We start from the raw sequence: 25,674 nt of genomic DNA, 5'->3' as shown, positions 1-25,674 counted from the left end.
AAACCGACATTTTATATTATTATCATTATTAGATATATATAATAATGATTATATAGCCATTTATTGTATATCCCACACAATCAAGAGCAATGCCTGGTTCTTTCTCTTTCCTGTAAAATATCTCCATGTTCTTTTATAGTGATTGGAGAATTGGATTGTCATTCTTTTCTTGTTGGTTTATCTCTATGCTCTTCTTATTCTCACAGACCGAAAGGGTAGGGAGACCAGTGAGAGTGAGATATTGTTGTGACTTGTATTTTCTGGAACTGAGAGAATAGGTTACTGAGAAATATTGTTAGTTTGTTGAGATTTATATTGAAAATGGCTACTGTATCGTCAGGAGTTAAAGATGTAAATGCTTATCTAGCAGCTAAACAAACAGATAAGGAACTTTCTAGTGAGTGGACTACACTAGAGGAACTGCACAACAAAAAGTAATGTTTCTGTTAAGTTGTTTATAGGTTAGACTTTTTAGGGATATTTATGGCATATAACCCTGGAATACAAATGAAATGTTAGAAAGCTAATCAGTGTTTGTATTCATAAACAATTTTCATAAAAAACCTTGAGAATATTAATGCCTTACATGAGAATATTTTTTTGCTCAGATAAATTATGCAGATACACAATGAAACCTGATATCTTTAGGAGTCCTGTTGATAATAGTTTGTAGGTCTACTCATATTAGATTACATGATCTTGTGGATTTGTCAATCTAAAGTTGTTCTATATACAATTCATTTTATACATTAATCTACTAGTCTAGCCTAATTATTAACCCTTTGTTTTATTCCCAACGATTTATGATTGTTTCTGATTTCGTACAAGACAGGTAGGGTACAATAAGCGGACCCGGTTTTTTATATCGAAGAATATAATCATTGTTACCTAATATTCACATCTCAAATCCTAGACTATCAATTTATATAAAAGTGTCTATAGTCCTGAATAACTATAGGCGCTAATATGTTTTAAATTAAAATATGAATATTTAGGGAAACTCATAAATAATTAAGAAATAACATAAATAATAAATGAACCAGAATGAGATCGATCAAACAGGAAAACTCATAAATAATTATGAGCCACAATTCATATTGTTTATGTCATAATTATTGAATTGTTTATAATTGTATATGTGTAATTGTATATATAATAATACTATTAACTTACTTGTATTATTTGAAATTGTTTATAGCTGTTGATATAGATTAAGTTAATTGTTCAAAATAATTAACCCTTTGAGTGCCACGGTGACGAAATTTCGTCACCAATGATAAATGCGAGAAATGCCACGGTGACGACTTTTCGCCACCAGTTGTATATGCGAGAAATGCCATGGTGACGAATCTTCGCCACCAATTATTTTAAGATCCTTTGTTTATATTTTTCGGTATTTTTATGTTTCTACGTAATAAATTGTATTTCCAATAATATGCCTTTAATTTTCTGTGGTGTTTGAAAAAAAAAAATCCAATCCAGAAGAGAATCTAAAAAAAAAAAAACAATGGCCATCACAGCGCTGCCGACAGCTGACTAGCGTGGCAGACGACGAATGCAGAAAACCGCGTGCTAGTGTGTTGTTTCTTTTGAAAACATTGTTGCTTGAATTCTAATAGCGTAATTATTACGTTTTGTGCTACAATCGTTTGAATTGTGCGTGTAGTGTTTATTATTAGTGTGTAAAACACTTAAGTAGTTTTCAAATGGCTGAATAATGGATCCTGAGAACCTTAGATCAAGTGAGGTGGACAGAGAACTTGATGGTGATGTATCTGATGGTAATTTACTAACCTCAGAAGACGATCTTAGTGATTTATTTAGTGATGATAGTGATGCTGATCCATTGTATGAGCCACAAACAAATGTACATAGAGGTCAATCCTCAGAGAGTGACTGATGTTTCTAGACCTAGGCCTAGTACGTCAGGAACACAGGTTAGGCCTAGACCTAACGTAAGTAGAATCAATTGATAGGAGTGTGTTATCCAGTTCCTCTGAATCGGGTGATGATGCCGACGGGCCTACAGACAATGATATTTGGCTTAGTATAAACGAAGAGAGCCGCAGTAACTTCACTCATGATTTTTCTTATGTTGAATCTCCAGGACCTAGACATTGCCCACCTGTTGACTCTAAGAGCCCATTGACTATTTTACACTATTTTTTACAGAAACACTTTTTGACTATGTTTGTGGTTGAAACCAACAGGTATCCTAACCAGACAATTTCGTCTTTTGCAGACAATGACTCACCTGGTAGTCGTAGGCACAGCTGGATCCCCGTGAACATTTTGGAAATGAAGGCTTTTATTGCTGCTGTTTTAAATATGGGCCTGATTAGGAAACCAACTATCCCCTCTTATTGGTCAACTAGTGACTCACAAGCAACTCCATGGTTTAGTAAGATGTTCACACGAAATAGATTTCAAATTTTGCTTAGTTTTCTTTCACATTGTTGACTATGAAAAACTACCTAAAGCCAACCAACCAGGTTACGACCCCACTCAAAAGTTCAAACCCTTAATTGAGCACTGTAATAGGCTATTTAAATTCTTTTATACAGCCCATGAACAGTTGTCAGTCGACGAATCTCTAATTGGGACGAAAAGTCAAACCGGAATCACACAATACCTCCCCAATAAGCACCACCATAGGTGGGGAATAAAGTTATGGGTGTTGTGTGACTCTGTATCTAATTACTGCATGAGCTTATTTTGCTATCAGGGTAAGAAGAACACATCTCCATCTGATGAGGTAAAAAAATATGGTCCTTGGCTATTTGGTTGTCACTTCTCTTCTTCGTGCTTGTAATTATTTACAGAAAGGGTTTCATGTTTTTTACAGACAATTTTTTTTCTAGTATTCCGCTGGTCAAAAAATTGTATGAGGAAAAAACCTTTTTTACTGGCACAGTAAAGGAAGAATAAAAAAGGCTTGCCTGATGGAATCAAAGAAAAGTTTCAAGTTGGCCAGAAGAAGTACTACCATCAAGGAAACATAGTGACACTGGCCTATAGACAACAAGCATCACAAAAAAAAAAAACCAGTTGTTTTGCTGTCCTCAAAAGCTGAGATAAAAGATATTGTACATACCAAAAGGAGGCATGGCAGGGGTAACAGTTGAAACAAACCATCCATCATACTAGATTACAATAAGCACATGGGTGGGATAGACACATTCGACATGATGCTCTATTCTTGCCTTGACGAAAGACGAACAGTTAAGTATTGGAAAAAAGGTTGTTTTTAATCTTTTTGCAAGAATGGTAATAAATTCCTACATTATATATAGGGAAAATTGTGTCCAAAACAACAGGAAACCTCTTTCTAGATACCAGTATACTGTGCAAATCATTGAAAGTATTTTCTGATGAATGGGTATCACAGCAAGGTAAAAACTGTAAACGTAGAGGGTGACAAAAGAAAAAATTGGATTAGAAAAATTGCCCGGAAAAAAAGAAAAGACTTGTTTTGTATGTACAATGAGGGGGCCTGATTTCAAAAACAGGAAGGAAGAGGTCTAGAAACAGTTTGCACAAACTGTGGGGAAGGCTGTCATGGCACCTGCTTCCCAAAGCACAAATGCAAGTGAAGTGAAGACAAACTGTTGTGAATAGTGTATATAAATAATTGTATATAAACATTTAGTGAAGATTTTGAACTGAAAATTTTCATTCTTTCATTCTTGAGCATAAGAAATACTGTATGTGGTGAGTAAATTTTAAAAGTTTCTTTTAGACCACACACAAATGTATATGATGAGGCTATGTGTGTATTTTTTTCCAAACTGTTTTGGTCTAAAAAAAAATTTTTTTTTGTCCCGGTTTTGAACATAACACTATGAAATTTTGCACATTTTTTTATTAGTAATATTCCCTTAGAAAAGAAAGTGTTTTCCATAGTAAAAATGTTTTTTTTTTTATTTGTAAAAACTGCAATAAAACTTTTAAAAAATGTTAAAAAAGAAAACTTTTTTGTTTTGTGTTAAAAAATTATATATATAAGAAATAAACTGTAAGAAAATTTACTAATAAAAGTATAGCCCAATTAAAACCAAGCATTTTGATCTACAGCATGATAAGTTTCTATGGAAATAATCCTGTTAAAAAAAATGTTTTACTAAGTTGCTACACAACTGGGATTTCCGGGTCTGGCATTTTTTAGACATACCCCTGAATATAAAATATGTTGCAAAAAGTTCCATAACTCAATATATGGTCTTGGCACTCAAAGGGTTAATCATTACGATTAGTTATATCAATGGTTATTATTAAGTAATATCGTTTGCCAATTTCGATATAAAAAACTGGGTCCGCTTATCGTACCCTATCCGTACAAAACTCTTTCGCAATGATAGCCTAGGTATATTGTTGTTGTGCAATCAATTTCTGGCAAATATGAATTAGCGTAGGCTATGTACCAATTTGTAGAGAATGACTTTCTCAATTATATAATATAATTAACGTACCAGTAAGATTAAACGCCGGGGGCGGCAAATCACGAATTTGACGTTACCAACGTATTCTGCTCACCCTCCTGAACAAAAAATATATATAGTACTATGGGGTGCAAATGACAAATAACATGATTTTAGGGGGTATATTGATAAGTGGTTAAGTTCCTAATGTTTTAATGTTCAGTTTGTGTGCTGTGTCTGGATAATCTGTTTACTTGAATATTATCTGCGGCCGGGACTGATAGCAGCCTGATAACGTACCTGTTTATCTGAGTTCTCTCCGGGGCATGGGTCAGTTCTACACAAGATATCGTGTTCAGTAGGTCGGATTGAGTGAGTGCGTTTACAATGATGAATCAACCATCCACTAGTTCAACCAACCCTAGTGAATTGTGTGTGTCGGAGTGTTTCGTAGGGCACGTAAAGAGTTTACGTTTTAACCAAAACGAAATTATCTCTTTTTTTAATTGAACATGGAATTTTTAAAAATGAGTGTATGTGTTCGTCGTGCGGTCGAGTGGTGTTTTTAAACCGGGAGACTTTGTCGTTTCGTTGTGATAGACGACTTTTTTGTTGCTGCTGCTCAGCTGTATCCACAAACACACTAATGGTATGTTTTCTCTGATCCATCTATATATTTGAGTTTTTCATGATTTATTTAGTTTTTTTAACTTTACATAATCACCCAGCAGGGATCACTTCTGGCTGGTTTATACCTACCAGTTGAACCCACCACTGGGCACAGCAAAAAACCGATGTGCCACTTCAATCTGGGCAACCTTATGGATGTCCAGTAGCGGCACATCACTAACCGCAAATGTTGAGATTCTGGGATTCATGGGCAATTCGATAGGTCTAGCCTACTGTGGAGGATGGCTGTTGGAGTTGGTGGGGTTTGTTCCCTTACCTCAGAGGTTCTTGTTAACCTCAACAAGGGTGTGCCACCCCCTGCCTACTTTGACTGGAGAGGCTGGTTCACAGCTGACCTCCCTTCTTCCGGGATGACTTTGAGATGTAGTGCCCTAATTCTTCCTCATGGATCTCGATAGGAGGCGGCCCCTACTCCCAAACCTTTCCCATCCTGAATATCCTATCACTCTGGAAGCAGCGCAAAGGTCCTTACAGGACTAAGTGCAATTTATAAGCTTCTTGTCCTAAGAGAACAAAAAAAAAAAAAAAAAAAAACTTTACATAATTGCCTTTGCATTACATATCAATTTATATTTTTGATCAGCCCCTCTAGTATTTTTTATTTTACTGGTAGGTACTATCTCGAGGGATGTTTTTTCTTTTATTGACATCAGCGCGGGCTTCGGCAGCACCTTCGGTGCTGCCGAAGCCCGCGCTGATGGCTGGAGGCACTCGTAATTAATTTTTTTCTCGAAATTAAGAAAAACATTTATTTTTATAAAAAATTCTGCTCATTTCTGTATTAGTTTTCATTTACGTTTGCAAAGATGGCGGCGCAACCGGTGACGTCATCACGAGGTTCAATCATTGGCCACAAAAGGTCACGTGACGCTAGACGTGGATGTAGAACATGGAGATATTACTGAAAAGTTATTTAATTTTTCATTTTCTAGAACTTCGTTATTTCTCATTTCCACCCCATCAAACCTTATACTTTTTTGTTCTATATGACGATTCCAATAAGTTTTTAACGCAAAACTCGTATTTTTCCACCCCGGCCGTTAATATGATAATTACCATAATTAATATAATATATATAGTGACAATCTCATAAATAATGAAATTGAGCTATAACGATCAAGCAATCAATTAGATCTAGAAATGGGTCTCCTTATCTTACTCTACCTTAATTGGCAAACAGCCAAAGGGTTACAAAAAATTACATATTATTTACAATGACATAATATCCTAAATAATATGGAATCATAACCTTCAAACAAACAATTAAAACAGGTAATACAAAAACCCTTAATTAAAAACTAGAGAAACTGTTACTACAAAACAAGTAGTATCTGAAAACCAATAAAGGCAGTTTATCATCTTACAAAGTTATTTCATTCATTTTCTAAAGTTAGCCTATAATTTTTAAGATGTCTCTTTTACTGTAAATCATATACTACATGTTTACAATCTGAAAATGTGTATTCAGTTAGTAACTAGTCAGTGTTAATTTTGTGAGTTTATTAATCAGTATCGTTTGATTATATCAATAGGTGTCATCAGCGTTAATATCAATATATAAAGAACTGGGTCATCTTATCGTGCTCTACCTTTTTTTGTTACAGTCTTATTGAAATATATTATTGAGTGAACATTTAAAATTACATTTGAGATGAAAAACAGGGGTCGGGAAGACAAAAGAACCTAAAAATAGTAATACTACTACTAAAAATTAAGTTTTTGTCTACCGCCAATATGAGGGCAAGTATATGATCTGAACTTAGCAATTAAATTAAATATTATCTTTGAATAGTAGCCAAGCAGTTAAATTGAATAGTATCTTTAGTTAGTTCCAATAGTTCAATAAAATTAGAGGCGGATCTTTCGTAGTATATTAGTAAATAAACAAATATGTCTATTTTATTATATTTCAATGTTCAGTCTTAAAAATAGCACAATTGTTCACAGATTATGGCATCAGCTCACATTAAAACTGAGAACCTTTGTGACTAACCCAGCCTTGCAAAAAGGAAACGAGCTTATTGAGCTTTACCAGAACTTCATCCAAGGATTTGAAAACAAGTAAGTTAGTTGTAGCAGGTCTATCACCAGTCACTGTAGCATTAGTGTAGGCTTCTAAACTGATGTGTAATAATATGTCACATGGTCAGTATTTTTTTTTTGTTCTTGCTGCAAAATTGTTACCCTTTAAAATTTTAGTTGGTTTTACATTCCAGTAAAATTTAAATTCGTACTTACTTACTACTTACTTCGTACTTCCAATTCCGCAGGAGTTGGCCCAAACTGGGCTTCTGCAGGTCAAACTGCCCCAGGAAAGGGTCAGGGTGGGTAAGGTACAATGCCCTCACAAAATTCAAAAAATTCTTCTACACTGTAGAAACAATTTAAGACTAAAAAGTTCTTTAGCTCACACTTGAATTTTTTTATAGAATTTAAATCTTTTACACTAGAAGGCAGAACTTGAAAAATTTTGTTTCCAGAATAATAAGGGTTATTTTCAAAAATAGTAAGCCTATGGTATACAGCAAAATTGTTTCTATGCCTGGTGTTATACGAGTGAACATCATTTTGGTATTCAAGATTTTGTGTTTTAATATACACTGCACACTCATAGACATACAAACATGGTACTGTTAGGATATTTAAATCAATAAAAAGATTTCTACAGTGAGTCAGAGGCGGTAAACCCAGCATAGCTCTGACTGCTCTTTTTTGCAAGGTAAAAATCTGTTTGATATTTGTTGTTTTGCCACCCCAGAGGATGATTGAATAGGATATGTGTGACTCAAGCAGGCAGTGGTAGCCTATACGCTTTTGACTAGGTCTAAGTTATTGAGTCCAGAGAGACACCTAAGAACAAAGGTGCCCTTGGATAATTTTCCAGCGACTTTTCCCAACTGCCTGCCCCAGTCCATAACATCGTCCAACACCACTCCTAGCAGCTCAGATGACTCTGAGATATCCACTTCAGTGTCACCAATGAACAAGGATGGAGTCCAAAAGTTTTTTGAAATTTTCATTTGTTTGGTTTGGATGCAAATGCATTTTGTTTTTTCGGGGTTCATTTTAAGACTGTTTTTTGAAAAAAATTGGGCTAGTACATTTGTTTTGTGAAATAATTCTAGAATTTCACAATCCCTACTTTTGGTCACAAGAGTGGTATCATCTGCAAACATGTAAAGGTTTTCTTTTGGAATTTGATTTGTGATGTCATTTATGTAGATCAAAAAAAGAAGGGGACCTAGAATTGACCCCTGTGGAACTCCATTTAGGATCAATTCTGGCTTAGACTGAAAGGTTTTGATTTTGGATTTTGTTTTGTGCATAATTTCAACTACCTGATACCTGTTTGACAGGTATGAGGCAAGCCAATCTCTGGCATAATTTTGAACGCCCAGGGCCGAAAGTTTGCCAATAAGAATTTCAGCATTGACACAATCAAAGGCCTTTGAGAGATCTGCAAAACAAGCCATTACAGTCTCACCAGCCTCCATTGCCTCAATGACATAATTCACAAAGTCAATAAGAGCCAATTTGGTTGATTTTGATTTTCGGAAACCATACTGTCTCTCCACCAGAAGCTTATTTGTCTCAAGGTAGTCAATCAGCTGGTTACAGATGGTTTTTTCAATGAATTTTGAGATCACTGGTAGGAGCGATATTGGACGATAATTACACACATCCATAACATCCCCCTTCTTAAAAAGAGGCTTGTTCTATTTAGACACACTAGTTTTAGACACTAGTTTTTAGACACAAATTTAGACACTAGTTATTAAGGTAAGTTAAACGCAAAAACATTTTCACTTCTTATTCTGCAAGTGTCCATGAGCCAATGAGCCACTAGCATTTGTGAGTATCTTATCAAACAAGATAAGGGGGATAGTCAGTGCAGTATAAGGTCGATAAAACTGATAAAAATGTTAATATAGATAGAGTTATTCAGCCAAGAGTTGATCATGTAATTAAATTTTTAAATAGCAGATCTCTTTGTCATCAAACACTTACAAAATCACAAGGTTAGAGCTTTCTCTCAGTAACTGTTTCTATAACACTGTCAAAGTATGTTGCTAATTTAAATTCAACCTCCAACTTATTAGATTATAATTTATTTTTTATATTTATTGAAAGCCATGAAGAACCACTATATCTCCATTTAAATTATTACAATCCAAGAAAAGTAAGAGATTATTCAACTCTGTGGGCCTAATTAATGGTTTAAAGGCCACACAGTACCTCTATGTATAATCATATAAGCTGTGACATTAATTGGAATAATTTCAGTTTCAATAAACCAAATTGGCTGCTGTCCCTCACACCACATTGTACGAGGACGGTTTGATAAATTAATAAAAGTATTGCAGTGACTTTTTTAAATTTCCCATGCAGTAACTTTAAATGCAACAGTGCTGCAGTCAACTATAATCTGTCAGTGCACAACTTTCTAATTTTGAGCAAGCTGAGTCGTGCAGTGGTATTTGATAGCCGTTCAAAGTTGACAACCTCTTGAATTTTCAAAAGCATGGAAAAAGTGAATTTTGTGTGCTGATTACTTTTTACATAAAAATCCATCACTTAGACTATAAAAACAAATTGATAAATACTACAGGAACTCAGCAAGTTCAATTTCAATGATTAAGCATTGGTTTATAGAGTTCCGTTGTGGTCATACCAGCACTAGTGTGTTGAATGTTCAGGTCACCCAAAAGAAGTGATTATGCCGGAAATAATTGAAAACTCCATGGAATGATATTGGAAGATCTGAGAATGAAAGTGCATGAGTTGTCTTATGCTGTAGATATAATCACATTTTACACAAATATTTGGACATGAAAAATCTCTCCGTGAGATGCGTGCTGTGATTGCTCACACTCGACCATGAGCGCAACCGTGTGACCACTTCAAAAGAGTGTTTAGCGATAATCTGGACAAGTTTTGGTGCCGTTTTTTAACTGGACGAAACATGGATCCATCACAACACGCCAGAGACCAAGGAACAATCGAAACAGTGGGTTGCTCAGGGTTAACCAAAGAAAGCCAAGGTGAGTCTGTCAGCCAACAAGGTCATAGCCACAGTTTTTTGGGGTGCACAGGGTGTCTTTCACATTGATTACCTTAAGAAGGTTAATGATCCCTGGCAAATATTATTCAGAGATTTTTGACAGAGTCAACGTTGATTTGAAGCAAAAACTGTCGCATTTGGCGAAGAAGAAAGTGCTGCATGGCAAAAATCCATGAATCGGACTATGAACTGCTACCCCATCCAGTATATTCTACAGAACTCTCTGCGACTATTTCTTGTTTCAAAATCCTAAGAAATCGCTGGGCAATTTGGGTCGAATGAAGAAGTCATTACTCCCAACCAGTCATTACTGGAACAAACACCTATTTTAAGAGCCTTGAGAAAACCTATTATTTGGAGAGAATTAAAAACTAGTAAAACGCTGAACTAAATGTATTGAGCTTATATTGAATAAAAAATTGTTTATTTGCAGAAAAAATTTGTTTTATTCAAAAAGTCATTGACTATCATCCCTCCACTACATGTAGTGTTCTGACCCTCCCATACTCTTAAGGTTGAGGTGTACGTTGTCAAGATTCTGTAAGTTTCTATTAGTAATGAAACTTTACACTTTCTTTATTTTATTGTTATTGAACATATTATAATGATGCTTCCATTATCAATCTTTGTAATCAGTATGCCCATGATATTATAGCTCTTATAATCTCTTATATATGTTGTTTTCACTTATATTTGTTATAAGTGTTTGTGTAATTTTGTTATTAATAGTAATTTTGTAAAAATTTATGAATTTTTACTATGATTCTTTCAGGATTAATCCATTGGCTTTGGTTGAAATCATAGCTTTTATAGTCCCAAAGTTCTCAGATTATAAGGAGGCAGTTGATTTTCTTGAAGCAACAGAGCCTAAAGTGAAAATCAACAGCGAAGCTGTTGCATTGTGTAAAGTTCTTCAAGGACAGATTTACTTAGAAAAACTTAATGACCAAGCAGCAACCAAGGTACAGTACTATCTTGATTTTTAGAAGAAAGTTAATTATTTTATGTTTGTGTGGGTTGAAATATCTACTATATATGTCTGGGAATAAAATATTTATTAGGTCACAAAAAGATGAAAAGGTTGGCTAGTACCTTCATTTGCAGTGTGATGTTTTAAAAAAAATATATAGAATAGTGTTGCTTATTAAACATTATCTATGTTATTCTGTCGCTCATAAGACAAAGGGTGATATAATTTTTAACTTATTCTGCATACACAAGTCCTATAACTTGTATTAGTAATCAGTATTTTAATCAGTTACTAGCCATACGAAGAACATTTCAAAAAGAGAGAAAATGTTAGTTGAGATAATGACAACTGTAGTCATTGATACAGTTTAAATAGTGTTGCAATTTCTCCTTTCTCCTTGTTGTATATGTTTACAATTTTCTTTACAAATATTGTTTTAACACACATTATTCATTAACACATTAGAGATCACAACCGTAGAAATTTGTTACATTTTTGAGAAATTGATAATATTTTTATGTCTAACAATATTACCAACTCAGGAGCTTCTCTTATCTTCCTCGTATTACATTCTACGTATCAATTAGTATTTAGTCCAGTATGTAAGATAATTAAAATTGTTTTTGTCCTCTGCACCCAGTTTTGTAATATTTCCTGAAACTAATATGAATAAATTCACTCACTTCATAATAAATTTAAGCTCCATTATGCTTGTTATTCTTTTGAAGTAAAAACATGTCTTTTATTTTATTATCAATGTAAGATTACAAAATTATAAATACATATGTATTCAATTTGTATTATTTTTTTTGTGATTAAAAATTAATTTGCTCATGATCTCCCATGTAGTATAAATTTACCACAGATTGTACTGTACTGTAGAATGTTTAAACTAGTACATTGAGAAACTATATAAGAAAAAATAATCACAGGTTCTTTTGAGAAGATTTTCTATTGAAGGAAACTCATAATAAAAGATAAATACAAGCAAATTTGTCTTTGTATGATTTCTTGTATCCAAAAACTGGGTTTGATATCTCGCATATTAAAAATATGTGGAAACTGAATTAATTGAATAAAGCATTCTCAGCTCACCTGTGAGATGTTCTGAAATGATTCTGGTTTCCTTTATGACTTGGGCAAAATCTCACACATTTATTCCCCATCTCACTTTACAGTTTAAAAGTGTACTCAGAAAGAATCTGATTGTGTAGCAAAAGTTTATATGAGTAATAGATTTTTGCAAAATCAGTATTTCCTTCTGTCGTCAGAAACCGACTTATTTTCTGTAAAAAAATTGTATTTTTTATTTATCCAGAAAATGCAAATACCATTTATATTATAGTGCTTGTGTGTGGTTTTAACCTTTTATTTCATTTTCGTACGATTTCAATTAAACTTATCAATGTTTAAAACTTATCATAATTTTATTTTTCTATTCATTCAGGGAGTTTGCATTACTGTTGAATTCTATTTAGTGACTTGTTTACTAAATGATATTGCAGTTCCATCATGATAACTCAAAAGATACAGTGCTTTCAGTAAAAATGGTAAAATATAAAAATTACTAAATTGGGGTATCTCGATAAATCTATGCCTCGAGAACATTTAATAATAGAATGTTTTACGTTTCAGACCCAGAAGAATGTGTAAGCATAGCATACTTGGAAAAGGAATACCAACCATAGACACCTATCTTGTTTCATGGTTATTTTATTATTGCATTGTTCTTTTTTGTAGACTGAAATTAAACATTATTTCAATTATCACCAGTTTCTTTCAATATTTTAATTTATTATTTATTTAATAAAGGTATACAGAGTCATCGAAAAATAATGCCTAGATTTTAAATAACTGTCATAAAAAAACTATTAAAGGTAATTTAAAGGTTGTAGTCTTAAAATGTGCGGAAAGAAATACATTTTTTTTTCATACCTTAGTATGTTTCAATGTGTGCACCGTTCGTTGCCCTGCATATATCAAGTCTGTAGTCAACTTCCTGCCACTTGCGTCCAATCATATCTGGCGTAACAGTTAAGATTGCGGAAGAAATTCGCTCCCGAAGATGGTCCAAATCCCGAATCTTTTCTGCGTAAACTATATTTTTTATGTACCCCCAGAAAAAGAAATCCAAAGGGGTAAGATCAGGACTTCTAGGAGGCCATGAAATGGGGGCTGCTCTACCAATCCAACCGTTTGGGAAGCGTGCGTTTAGTGCAGCGCGTACCTCGCGATGGTAGTGAGGTGAAGCCCCATCTTGCATAAAAATGATTCGCTGTCCAGTCTGTTGTTCGATATCGTCTAATTGGGGGAACACAAACAGTTCAAGCATGTCCAGGTAAACTAGGCCTGTAATGGTTTTTTCTTCAAAAAAGAAAGGTCCAATAACTTTGTCATGAAATAACATTGAGTTTGGGAGAATCACGCACATACTCGTGGATTTCGTTTGGCTGTTGCGATCCCCATACACGGCAATTGTGACGATTTACACATCCATTTATGTGAAACGTAGCTTCATCACTAAACAACACTCTCTGTAGAAAATTTGGATTATCATCAATTTCATTTAACATAAAACTTGCAAATTCAGTTCGTTTAGGGTGGTCGGTAGGTTTTATTTGCTGTTTTATCTGAATTTTATACGCATGAAGTCTTAGCCGTTTGTGCAGTACATTTTGTATTATTGTTTTTGGAATGTTTAGTTGAAGACTTCGTCGAGCAATGGATTTTTTTGGGCTCCTAACACAAGATTGCCGGATACGCTCAACATTCTCTTCTGATGTTCTTGGTCGGCCTGGTCTAGATTTTTTGCCGACGGTCCCTGTTTCCCTAAACTGGTTAAACCATCGAATGATAGCTTTGTTATCAGGTGCTGTTTGACCCGGATATGTTCTTCGAAAGAGCCGCTGTACACTGACAATTGACTTTGACTCCGCGTACCAAATCACGCACTGTGCTTTTTGTTGCACGGTCAACATCGTACTGAGCGGCGGCGCGTCTGTGGCCGGCTGACCTTGACGATTGCGCAGCTTGTCTGCGCATCACAAAGACAGGGAAACACAATCAGACGAACTAAAAACAAAACTTGCGTACACCAGTTATCGTCCAGTGAAAGAATTACTCATTTAACATGAAAGGTTTTGATGTTATAATTTTATTAAATCTAGGCATTATTTTTCAATGACACTGTATTATGAGGCCAAATTTAAAGGTATATTTAAATGTTTACAATAAGACTATTTATTTTTTTTTTTTAGAAAATAATAGAAGATGTTGAAAAAATCATGGATGATGCTGATGGCATCACTTCAGTACATGGCAGATACTACTTGCTGGCCAGCCAGTACTATAGACTACAGGGGAAACATGCAGAGTATTACCGTACAGCACTCAGGTAATGTGCTAATCATAGAATAATAGTGTTTGTAACAAAATATTATTGTGAAAGTAAAACTTCTAGGTAAGGTATTGTAAAGTTTTTCTGAAACTTGTTCCCATTCAAGATGCTTTTCAATTAATTTTTTTGTAATTTAATAACATACATCCAGCTTAGCAGTTACATCACATGTGGCACTAATTTTGATATAACTTTTCTGTTAACAATTTTGAGCTGCAGCTGAATCTTAATGGTTTCTTTTTTATTTTGTAAACAATAAATACAATAAAAAATTAATTTATGTGTAGTCTAGAAAAAATTAACATATATCATTGATATGAGACATAAATTGGGCATATTTCATGTTATATTCACGGCAATTACAGCTGTTTGGAAATGTTCATGCAGTCACAAATAATTTACGTTATTTTCATAGCTTGATGATAAATAGAATATTTAGTGATTTCCTGATTATATCGTATTGGTTTCCAGACCTGACAGTGCTATTAATATTTGAGTAAATATATTTTTACCAATATAATCCGAAAGAAGCTAACTGTCATTACTAACTGTTTTGTTATAACTGTCATTGTAAGTATATATGTTAGTTACAATATATATTTATAAATTACACTATTTTAGTCATGGCAAACTTGTAATTGAATCAATCAATTACATTCTAGAACATGATTTAAATATTTTTTTAATGCAACATCACGTTGGGATTCATAGGGATCTCAACTTTTTTCCTCAGTCCATTTACTCCCATGGTTCATTGACCACAAGATGGGTTGATTGGGGTTTTTTTTTGTCCTTTGCTAATTCCTTATAATAATTTTTTTTATCCTATAAAACATTAAAGGATTCCAGCCTTTCTCGGTTATTAAACTGAGTAGATCATAAACTGAGATCTGGACATAGAACATAGATGTGAGATCCTTTGGTTTAGATTATTGGAGGTAATTACACAGAGAGTTAATATTGATTGTTTCTAGCATCATAACAGTGTTATCTTTCGGTACAGAGTATGGATCAATATTAACAAAATTTACAATTTCCAGAATCACTCTCAGTTTATACAGTTCTTAAGATAATTACACACTGGAAATGAAAATATTTACAGAGAAGATAAATTTCTTTTTTTTTAATTTTTATTGGACAACTACAAAACTTATGCGTTTTGTCTGATCTTTGCAGAATATTTGTAATACAAAATTCAATTTCAAACGTCTTAATAAATATTGTTCTGGTTTGACTAAATTTTTACTCCAATATCATCTATTCACAAATTGATCTAAAAATTGTGTATTTGTGTTTTAAGATATCTGGGCTGTGTTGAGCTGGCAGACATGAGCAAAAGTGATCAAGTCCAACATGCGCTCTTTTTGGGCTTGGCAGCTTTACTTGGCGAGGGTGTGTACAACTTGGGCGAGCTGGTGAGTATTCACTAGTGGGTTTTATGGTATTTACCATGTGTTGAGCTAGCAAAGGTGATCAAGTCCAACATGCGCTCTTTTTGGGCTTGGCAGCTTTACTTGGCGAGGGTGTGTACAACTTGGGCGAGCTGGTGAGTATTCACTAGTGGGTTTTATGGTATTTAGCATGTGTTGAGCTAGCAAAGGTGATCAAGTCCAACATGCGCTCTTTTTGGGCATGAAAGTTTTACATGATGAGGGTGTAAGTTTTACAGTTGAACTGGTGAGTATTCATTAGTGCCCTTTTAATCCAAAACAGTTCCAAGATATAAACATCATTTCTGTTACAAACACACAAAACAACCTAAAATATCATCTGTACAATATTTTTGAGTGTATTTTGACCATTTATTTTGCTTTATAATAGGTCTTTGTGTTATATTTGTATGATTAGTGTTAACAATTAGTAATAGTAGTTATGTTAGTTACTAATATAACTTAAATTATGATTGCCACTAGTTGTTTATAATTAATTATAGGTTTCATAGGCTATTTTAGAGTGGTGTTTGGAAGTGAAAATAAGTAGTGTTTATACGGAGCTATTATTCTAATAGTTATTGTAACCATTTTTAATTAATCAATTTGTTTTCAATCTCCTAAGACATTAACTGTAGAACTGGTGTCTATTTAACCTTAACTGGTACAGCTTTTGAACCCCTTGCACAGAGTTAAAAAAAATTAACTGCAAAATCAGTTATAACTCAAACATTAAAATGTTATTTATCATTTTATTCAGAATGGTGTATGTATATCATTTACGGATGTATGGTGATCTGAAGTTAATGAATATCATAGAAATCACTGTACACCTTCAATTTAAAAATCCAAAATATCCAGTTCGTTATGGTGATTGAGAAATTATCTATTTATAATATATTATAGAACAAAAACATCGTAAAATTAAACAGACCAGAATCCAGCTGATTTGAACAGCAACAACTTTTAAAATTACATAGTGCTTCGGACATCTTTAGCTTTTAGCGGTCAGTAAAATATAAGAAACGTGTTATGTATAAAAGTGAGTATGGTAAATGAAAGTATGAAAATTAACGATTACAATGATATAACTTTTATTATGATTTTAATGAAGATTGTTGGAACGATGATGTAATTAGCAGATGATGTTTAATGCGTCGCAAATCATGACTCTGCCAGTTCGTGGTGGGGAAAAATGAGTCTTAAATCACGACTTTGCCTGTTCCAGGGTTAAGAGTTGGTCATTGCTTTGATGTTAATGACTTTAAGATTAATTTAAATCCATCTGAATAAGTCAAAGTAATACAGTGGTGCCTGTTATAAGTGTATGATTCACAGCAAAAGACTTTCATGTTCAAACATCAGTCCTCTACCTCTCGTCCCCTTGCTTCTTCTGTGCGGTCTTACACAAGAATCAGTGTGGTGTTTATGAGTGGTTTATTCCATATCAAGTTACCATATTACACATGTTTTGCATGAATTGTTATTTAAGAAGAATAAAACTGTTATGAGTGAAAGTGTTGTGCAGTTGACTTGTATCTTGGATTCAAGTTTAAACTATGCCATGCCACAATTTGTTGACTAAAATTGTTTGTTTAAAAAAATTAATAATTTATTAGGATTGACTTGTAACAAAAAATAAATAATTTTTCTGAGTAACATATTTGTATTGCACAATATTTGGTAAAAAGAGGCTCTTAAGAAAATATTACAACATTATCTCAAAACTTCTTCTCCTCAACAGATTCTTGTTCCATGTCAAATTAGTCATTTTGTTTTGATGTTAAAAATATTTTATATATTTAAATGGGAATTGAGGTTAGAAATTTTTGTTTGAAGTTAATAATGTTGTTTCTTTAAAATCAAACCTTCATTGAGTTAAGAGCTAGCTGTAGTATAAAATGACCTTGAGTTTTTTTGCATAGGAAAAATATTTATTCTAATCCACACCTTTTTACACTTATTTATGATCGTAATATTATGGGATATGTCTCATTTTAGAGATATAATCAATACATGCTCAAACGCTTTTTAGTTTTTCAACTAAAATGTACATTTTTAAAGTATTTAAGTTGTAAAGTTAACAAGTAAAGGATAACCCGTAAAATTTTCTAAAAACCGTTTGGGATTCGTATTAATAAATCTCTAAAATGATACGTCTCCCATAATTCTACGGCTAAAAATAAGGGTGCAAAACTGCATGAGATTTAACATTGTGTTAGGGAGATAAACCCAGGATCATTTTACTACTTCTAACTCTTAACGTGTGTTAGTTAATCTTTTATGATTTGAATAAGGCTTTTTTGGCAGTTAAAAAAAGACTTGCAGAGCATTTTAAAACAGATTGACATTTATGGAATTCTAAAATGGCATGGGATTTAGGATAAGAGCATTTTTATAATGGGTAAAGTTTCATACCTGATGTTATACTTATTGCAATATGAATGGATGCAGAGTTATTTTAAGTAATTGATTTCAGAAATGGCATTACTCATCACTGAATTGTAATAGAAGTTGAGATTTATCAGTACGTGTCTGCGTAAACTTGGTCAAATATGATGACTATCAACAAATATCTGTAAACTATCAACTGTTTAAACCCTGGCTTGTCCTTGCCTAAAATTCAATTGCACAGTTGGAATTTGAGTAGTAACAGTGGGAGGTTTATGTATAAAAAGGTTATTATTTTTGACTGTGATAAAATCAATAAACCCGTTTTAAATTTATATAAAGGCATTGAGAAAAGTTAAAATTAAATTATTCTGTAACACCTATTGTATTATTATTTCAGTTGGCTCATCCAATACTCAACACTCTGAAAGCCACTCCAAATGCTTGGCTTGTGGATCTTCTGTTTGCATTCAACACCGGTGATATTGCCACTTTCGAGAAGATGAAACCGCAGTGGGAAACAGTGCCAGACCTTGCTGCCCAGGAGTTGAAGTTGAGGCAAAAGATTTCTCTCCTATGTTTGATGGAGGTAACTGAACCTTCTTTTGAATTTGACTAACAAAGTTTAAAAAGAGTTCTAAACCTGTATAGAAAATTTCCATAAACCTGATTGCTGTCATAGTAGTTTACTCAACTGAAACGTATGACGTTGAATTGAAATGCAATATGTACCTTAGTGAGAATTATACACTAAACGAGGTACGTTATGGTGTTTCAACTTGAATTTTGTGTACATTACTCTATGACTATACTGTACAGGATGTACCAAAAGCTTTCTTCATAAAGGTTATACTGAATATTTTTTTTAAATCTACAATGACACTATTGTAGGTTTATTTCACTGGCAAGCGTTTGGTGGTTCCAGAGTTATTTAAATCTCGAGTATTGGTTATTTATATTAAACAGTTTTCCAGGTGTTATAAGGTTGTGAAAGAATGGTAATAGATTAAAAAGCAAACGTATTGGTCTTTATGTTATTATCTATTATATTATACCCCATTAACTGTGAGAAATATGTAATACTAGATAATTTAAATACCGTTGTTCAGCTTAGTTTAATTGTGTTTGCCCAGGATCTGTTTTGATGTGACTGTATCATCATCAGCTTATTCATCAGATGGAAGTTGTTAATTAACTAATTAAGGCTTATGTCAGGGAATTAAAATATAAATCCTAAAAAAACACAACACTAGATTTTTGTATTATCATTGACTGTGTCACATGATTTTATTTTTATTGTTTTATGATGGTATTGTTTGTGGTGGTATTTTAAGTGCTGTAACGATACCTTCTGGGTAATTAAATTCTCAACTAACAAACAAAATTATGACAATGATGGTCTCTTGAATCAAAAAATGTTCTGAGTAAACACAATATAATTGAAATGAAAGTTGTACATAAGTAATGATCTTTATGTTTGACTTCCATAATGTCTTTTGTTTGTTGAAGTAAACATAATTTTTGTAATATCCACAAAACAACTGATCAAGATTGCATTTTGATTTGATTAGATGACATTCAAGAGGCCAGCCAACGACAGGGAGCTGAGCTTTGCGGAAATTGCAAGAGAGACTCGACTACCAGTGGTGGAGGTAGAATTGCTGGTGATGAAAGCACTGGCACAGGGACTGGTGAAGGGCGCCATAGACCAGGTGGCCAGCAGTGTACACATGACCTGGGTTCAACCTAGAGTGCTCGATGCCTCTCAGGTAACAACACACCAATCCTAGTTAAGTGTACTAACCAATGATGTTACATCCCCTACTTTGGCTCATAGAGCCGACGTTGATAACAGCTGCAAAGACTAAGTAAGACAAAGTTGGGCTACAAGCACTATTTCCCTCAAATTTTTAGCATTGATTTTACTTCCTTAATTACTCCCAAATCAACATTGAAATGAAATTTATTCAGCATAGTACATGAAGTTTACATTCTTCCCATTGCAATCCTAGTTATTAGCTCAACTCCCTTTAGTTACAGTTTTTTATAATGGCTAACTTACAGATAATCACAACGCAAAATTTTAAATAATTTTGTTTATACATTAACCCTTTGAGTGCCACGGTGACAAACTTTTGCCACCAACAGTAAATATGAGAAACGCCACAGTGACGAATTTTCTCCGCCAGTTATATAAGCAAGAAATGCCATGGTGATGAATCTTCGTCACCAATTATTTAGTATCCTTTGTTTATATTTCTCCGTATTTTTAGGTTTCAACACAATAAAGTGTATTTCCAATAATCTTTCTTTAATATTCTGTGGTGTTTGGGGAAAAATCTAATCCAGAAGAGAATCTAAGAAATGAATAAACTATGTCCATATCTATGTCGACGTAGTGGGTGACAAAAGGAAAATTGGCTTAGAAAAATTGCAATGTACAAAGAGAGGGTATGATTTCAAAGCAGAAAAGAAGAGATCAAGAATAGTTTGCACCAACTGTGGGGAAGGCTGCCATGGCATCTGTTTCTCTAAACACAAATGCAAGTGAAGGCAAACCGTTATACATAGTGTATATAAATAAATTTATGTAAACATTTATCCCTAAATAAGTGAAGATTTTGAACTGCAATTTCATTCTTAGTTCTAGAGATCAAATATCTTGTTCGTAGTGAGTAAATTAAATTAAATTTCATTTAGACTACACACTAATGTATGTAACGAGACTGTGTGTATTTTTTCCAAAGTGTTTTGGTCTACAAAATCCTGGTTTTGAAAATAACACTTTGAAATTTTGCACATTCTTATTTCCTTAAAAAAAGTGTTTTCCATACTACAAATATTTTTTTAACCAAGCATTTTGATCTACAGCATGTTTCAATGGAAATAATTTTGTAACAAATGTTTTACTAAGTTGCTACACAAATAAGATTTCTGGGTTTGGCATTTTTACACTTGAATGGCAAATTTGTTTTACATTTTTACATCTGTGGCAAAAGGTTCCACAACACAGTATATGGTCTTGGCTCTCAAAGGGTTAATAAGTTGTATTTTAATTGTCTAATTTTATATAGGTTCTGCTGAATTAGAAAATGTTAAAGTAAATTACCTGTTGACGAGCTCTATCTATTTAGATTGACAAAAAGGGGTGAGTGTTTAAAAAAAAATGTGTTCATTTTTAAATAGGTTTGTTTCCACATATAAAATATATGTCCTTATAGCTAGGCTATGCATGAATGCAAATATTATTCTATATACATACACACACCCTTACGTACACATTATATCCCGAGTATACAATATACACTTTAAGTGATATATTAGATAACTATAAACCTAGAACAGTAAATATAAAATACATAGACAGCAACATCTTTATAAAGAAACATCAAAATATCAAGGAATATTAAATTTAACATGATATAATATACAAGGCATATCCAGAAAGTAAGTGTACACTACTACATCAGTACACTTACTTTCTGGATATGCCTTGTATATTATATCATGTTAAATTTAATATTCCTTGATATTTTGATGTTTCTTTATAAAGATGTTGCTGTCTATGTATTTTATATTTACTGTTCTAGGTTTATAGCTCTCATGGCCAGAGAGATTTTTTCTGACATGTTGTTTACACTACCTTGTAGCCTGATTCCTTCACTACGCAACGAGACTGGTTCAAGTTCAGTATGTTACGAACTGTCAATTCGACAATATATTTTATGTAAAATGTCAGTCTAATCTCCCGCCAAGTTCGAAATACGTGGCATCATCCATTACCTTGTTTGGAAGGGAAAAACTCCGGCTAAGGTTTGTAATGAGGTAAAAAATGTGTATGGTGATAAAGATATAAATCATACGAGTGTGTTCAAGTGGTGTTGCAATCTTTAAAATGGTCGTACATCTGTGCATGATGATCAGAGGAGCAAAATAATTTCAATTTTGACTGGAATTATTGAAAATGCGCTCCTTAACAATCGCATGTTGACTGTGGATGAACTTTTTGCGATATTTCTGCAAATCTCCAGATTTCTGCTACACAAAACCATTACAGAAACCCCCGGATATTGGAAACTGTCTGCGAGGTGGGTCTCAAAACAGGTTGAATCAAGTGGAGGCCAGACAAGAGTGTTTGAGATGTACAAACTCCATGGACATAAATTTTGCTACTCCATTATTTGGAATTGTGCAGTTTTCCAACATGCATGTCCACCTCTAACATGACTTACGGGCAAATGAATTTGAAGCTTACTGATTGTTAATGGAAACACTAAGCTTTTGGAAGAAGGTGGAAGTATAAATATTTCTGGTAACTTTTTCGATGTTGTGAGTGATCTGGTTGGATTTGTTGACATAGTACATCTAAACGTTTAACAAGCTGACAGATATTGCACTTCACGGCAGGGGGGAAGGGCTATTCTCACTCCAATAAATGACGGACAACTCCATTGACCATTTTCTGTTGGCGAAGTTTCCAACTGATCTCAGGGTGTAAGAATCTAGGGATTCTGTAACTGAGGTCACACTCCAGATAGAGTGAAAACCCAGGAATATTGTTTACAAGGAGGTACTGTAACAAAAAAACAAGCACTCATAGGTCTGTAAACGAAATACAATGTAGAAACGTTTAAAAATCCAATATAGCATAATCAAAGAGCTCAAGCCGATGTATATCATTAATATTAGATGATTCAAAACTGTATTAGTCAATAACAACTTATGAATTACTCTTAAAAATTATGGCCTATAATTATATAAATATTCATTTTTAGAAACTTTTACAACAAGCTGAATTATAATGGCAATTGACAAGCTTTGAAATCTTCAAACAATTAAGTTTTAAATAATTTAATGTTTTGTTTGGTTACAAAACTCATATTTATGCATATTAAATAGCTAATATATATATTACTTTATTTGCCATTTTCATTTTTAACAAAATAGCGAAACACAAATATACTAAAAGAATTGGGTTTAAAATTTTGCAGCTTAATCGAGCAAATTCATGACAGACCAAAGAATTGTTGGTGTTATCATTTAGACAAATATTAAAATATTTTAAAAACTGCATTAAGGCCCCACATTTGTTTCATAGGTACTCTCTATACATACACAATGGCTAATTTGAATGCTTTCATAACCAAATGTGAGGACTCAATTAATTAAATCAATATCAATCATGTATATATAACATACGTCGAAACATTGCTATATCAAGGCTTGAAATAACAGTAGAAAATGTAAAACATTTGCTTACAATGATGAATATCATGGTGCTCAATGATTGCACCCACAAGTTTGGAGTAGTAGTTGGAGTTATGGGGCTAAAAAAATAACATATTTTAATGAATGTCACAGATTTTAGTGATGTTTGGAAACGAAAATGCAAAGATTCCTGCCAATCCTACAATTTGAGCTGCGGCAGGCAAAGCTGCAACATGCATGCTAGTGCACAATTATATTGGTTTATGCTTACAAATCAAAGGACTCATTTATATACAAAATTATGAATTTTGTTTTTATTACCTAGGACCATATGATTAATATGGATCATTTCTCAGCTTATCCACGTCACCTCGCATTTGTTCTTTCAGCATCTCAATTGAATGACCACGGGTTAGTTGAGCAATCAATTCAATGCTGTATACCGTTAGTTTAAAAAACAATAAAATTCAAGATATGGTACTGTTTTAATCTATACCTTGAATACTTAGTATTACAAGACTGAGCTAGTATGATCTGAGCTTTGAATTGATTCTTTTGTGGTTAATATTTTAGAATGAATATAAAGAGCTATATTCTCTTGGAATTTCAAGTTGAGCAAAAGGGTTTTACAGAGTCTCTCCACCTCAAGTTTAACATAGCTCTTACAGCCTTTTTGTCCAAATGCTCCATTGTATAGGTCTATTCCAAAGTTATTGTAGAAATGGATGGGTAAAACTTAACAGTTTTGTAATTTCAATATTATAAAATTTTGAAAAAAACTAGAGAATAAACTTAGTAAGCGACACAAAAACATGTAAATTACATTCTTAATTTCTTACAATTTGTTTTTATAAATGGTTAACCAAATATTGTTAACCGCTTTATATTAAGTCAAATTTTAAATAATTATTAATTTGTACCTGTTTAATATGTATTATAAAACAAATAATTATAAATCATTAGTAATATGTTTACATTAGTTTTACATCTGATAAATCAATATTCTAATAAACAAAAAAATTACTATTACTTATAAAATTGTGTACTGTGTTGGTAATTGTTTTAATTGTTTGGTGAGTTTTTTTTTCAATTTGATTAGGATTGATTTATCAGTTTTAGTAAATTAAAAACGTTCAAAAATATATCAATTTTTTGTACATCCGAGTCATCAATCAATGTTTTTAGCTTAATGAATTGTTGTTAAGACTAATGTCATACTTATAATCATAGGCAATTAAAAATAACATGCAATTGTTGCCAGAAGTTACCTGTTATTAATTTATTATGCAATTAATTTGTACCTTTTGACTTGGCACATTTGATGTTTTGGTATTGTGCTGGTATTGAATGACAAGAAAGTAACTGATTACATTAATTTAAAATGGAATAGTTGAATAATTTCACTTGATATATGTTTCAGTTGTCGTCAATGGTTAACAGGCTCAATTTCTGGTGCAAAGATGTCAAATCCATGGAGATGTTGCTGGAAGATAAAGGTCATGATTTTCTTACTCTTTAATTTTGCATTTTTTCATTAAAAAATCAGTTTTGTACCAATAAAAATTGTGTATAAATTATAATAAACTATTATTAACACATTTCTTTTGAACAGTTCTTTAATTTCCTGGAAAATCTTTTCTTGACATATTTTCTGAGAATATCCTATTAAACCAGGAGAATCTTACAGGCCAGGTGATATAATATCACCATTTCTTATTTCATTTTTGGAAAGCATTATGGAAAGGCCATAAACAAATTATTCCATGTGGGAATTTCAGCACTACTACACTTACTAGAAATGTTGACTCTCAACCAGAACATATACCTTCTATCTTATCAGTATTTCCATCATAGTGCTGATGAATATTTTATGTATAGCCTAACCTTTCAATTAGTTCTAATAATTGGAAAGATACCCACACAATATAAGGCTATTAGTTAGAAATTCCCATCAAGCTAATTACAGGTAAACTTTGATCTAGATCAGTCCCCTGATGAGTTAGTGTTAGTGACAGTTATAATGAGCAGTCAGTTCAATTGCCCATATCTGATTATAGAAATTATTTAGACAAACATAAAATCAAACCAACAGACCAACAAAACTAGTA

At 33.0% G+C, this 25,674-nt stretch overlaps 1 protein-coding gene across 2 annotated transcripts; it reads left to right on the top strand.

Annotated features, from left to right (window-relative positions):
• Window positions 1–189: 189 nt before the first annotated feature.
• Window positions 190–25,164, top strand: LOC124362735 (26S proteasome non-ATPase regulatory subunit 13). Of its 2 annotated transcripts, XM_046817472.1 has the most exons (9): window positions 190–434; window positions 7,056–7,169; window positions 10,943–11,132; window positions 14,398–14,534; window positions 15,838–15,875; window positions 16,007–16,083; window positions 18,759–18,947; window positions 19,930–20,127; window positions 24,987–25,164. In XM_046817472.1, exons 1-9 carry the CDS (start codon window positions 322–324, stop codon window positions 25,083–25,085), a joined length of 1,155 nt encoding a protein of 384 aa, XP_046673428.1. In that variant the 5' UTR covers window positions 190–321; the 3' UTR covers window positions 25,086–25,164. The 2 variants fall into 2 exon arrangements, with proteins under 2 accessions (XP_046673428.1, XP_046673427.1); XM_046817471.1 differs by lacking the exon at window positions 16,007–16,083 and having other exon boundaries at window positions 191–434; window positions 15,838–15,952.
• Window positions 25,165–25,674: the final 510 nt, after the last annotated feature.

This window comes from Homalodisca vitripennis, chromosome 5, assembly GCF_021130785.1.
Source record: "Homalodisca vitripennis isolate AUS2020 chromosome 5, UT_GWSS_2.1, whole genome shotgun sequence".
Classification (NCBI taxonomy): Eukaryota; Metazoa; Arthropoda; class Insecta; order Hemiptera; family Cicadellidae; genus Homalodisca; species Homalodisca vitripennis.
Note: the sequence above shows the minus strand (reverse complement) of the source record. Positions and strands in the feature narration are given on the sequence as shown.

Bases quoted from the DNA above. Each gene is read 5' to 3' on its own strand.
- LOC124362735 (XM_046817472.1), top strand. From the start codon at position 322: ATGGCTACTGTATCGTCAGGAGTTAAAGATGTAAATGCTTATCTAGCA. The intron at 7,170-10,942 runs GTAAGTTAGTTG...TGATTCTTTCAG, and splicing joins ATCCAAGGATTTGAAAACAA to GATTAATCCATTGGCTTTGG. The intron at 15,876-16,006 runs GTGATCAAGTCC...GAGCTAGCAAAG, and splicing joins GCTGGCAGACATGAGCAAAA to GTGATCAAGTCCAACATGCG.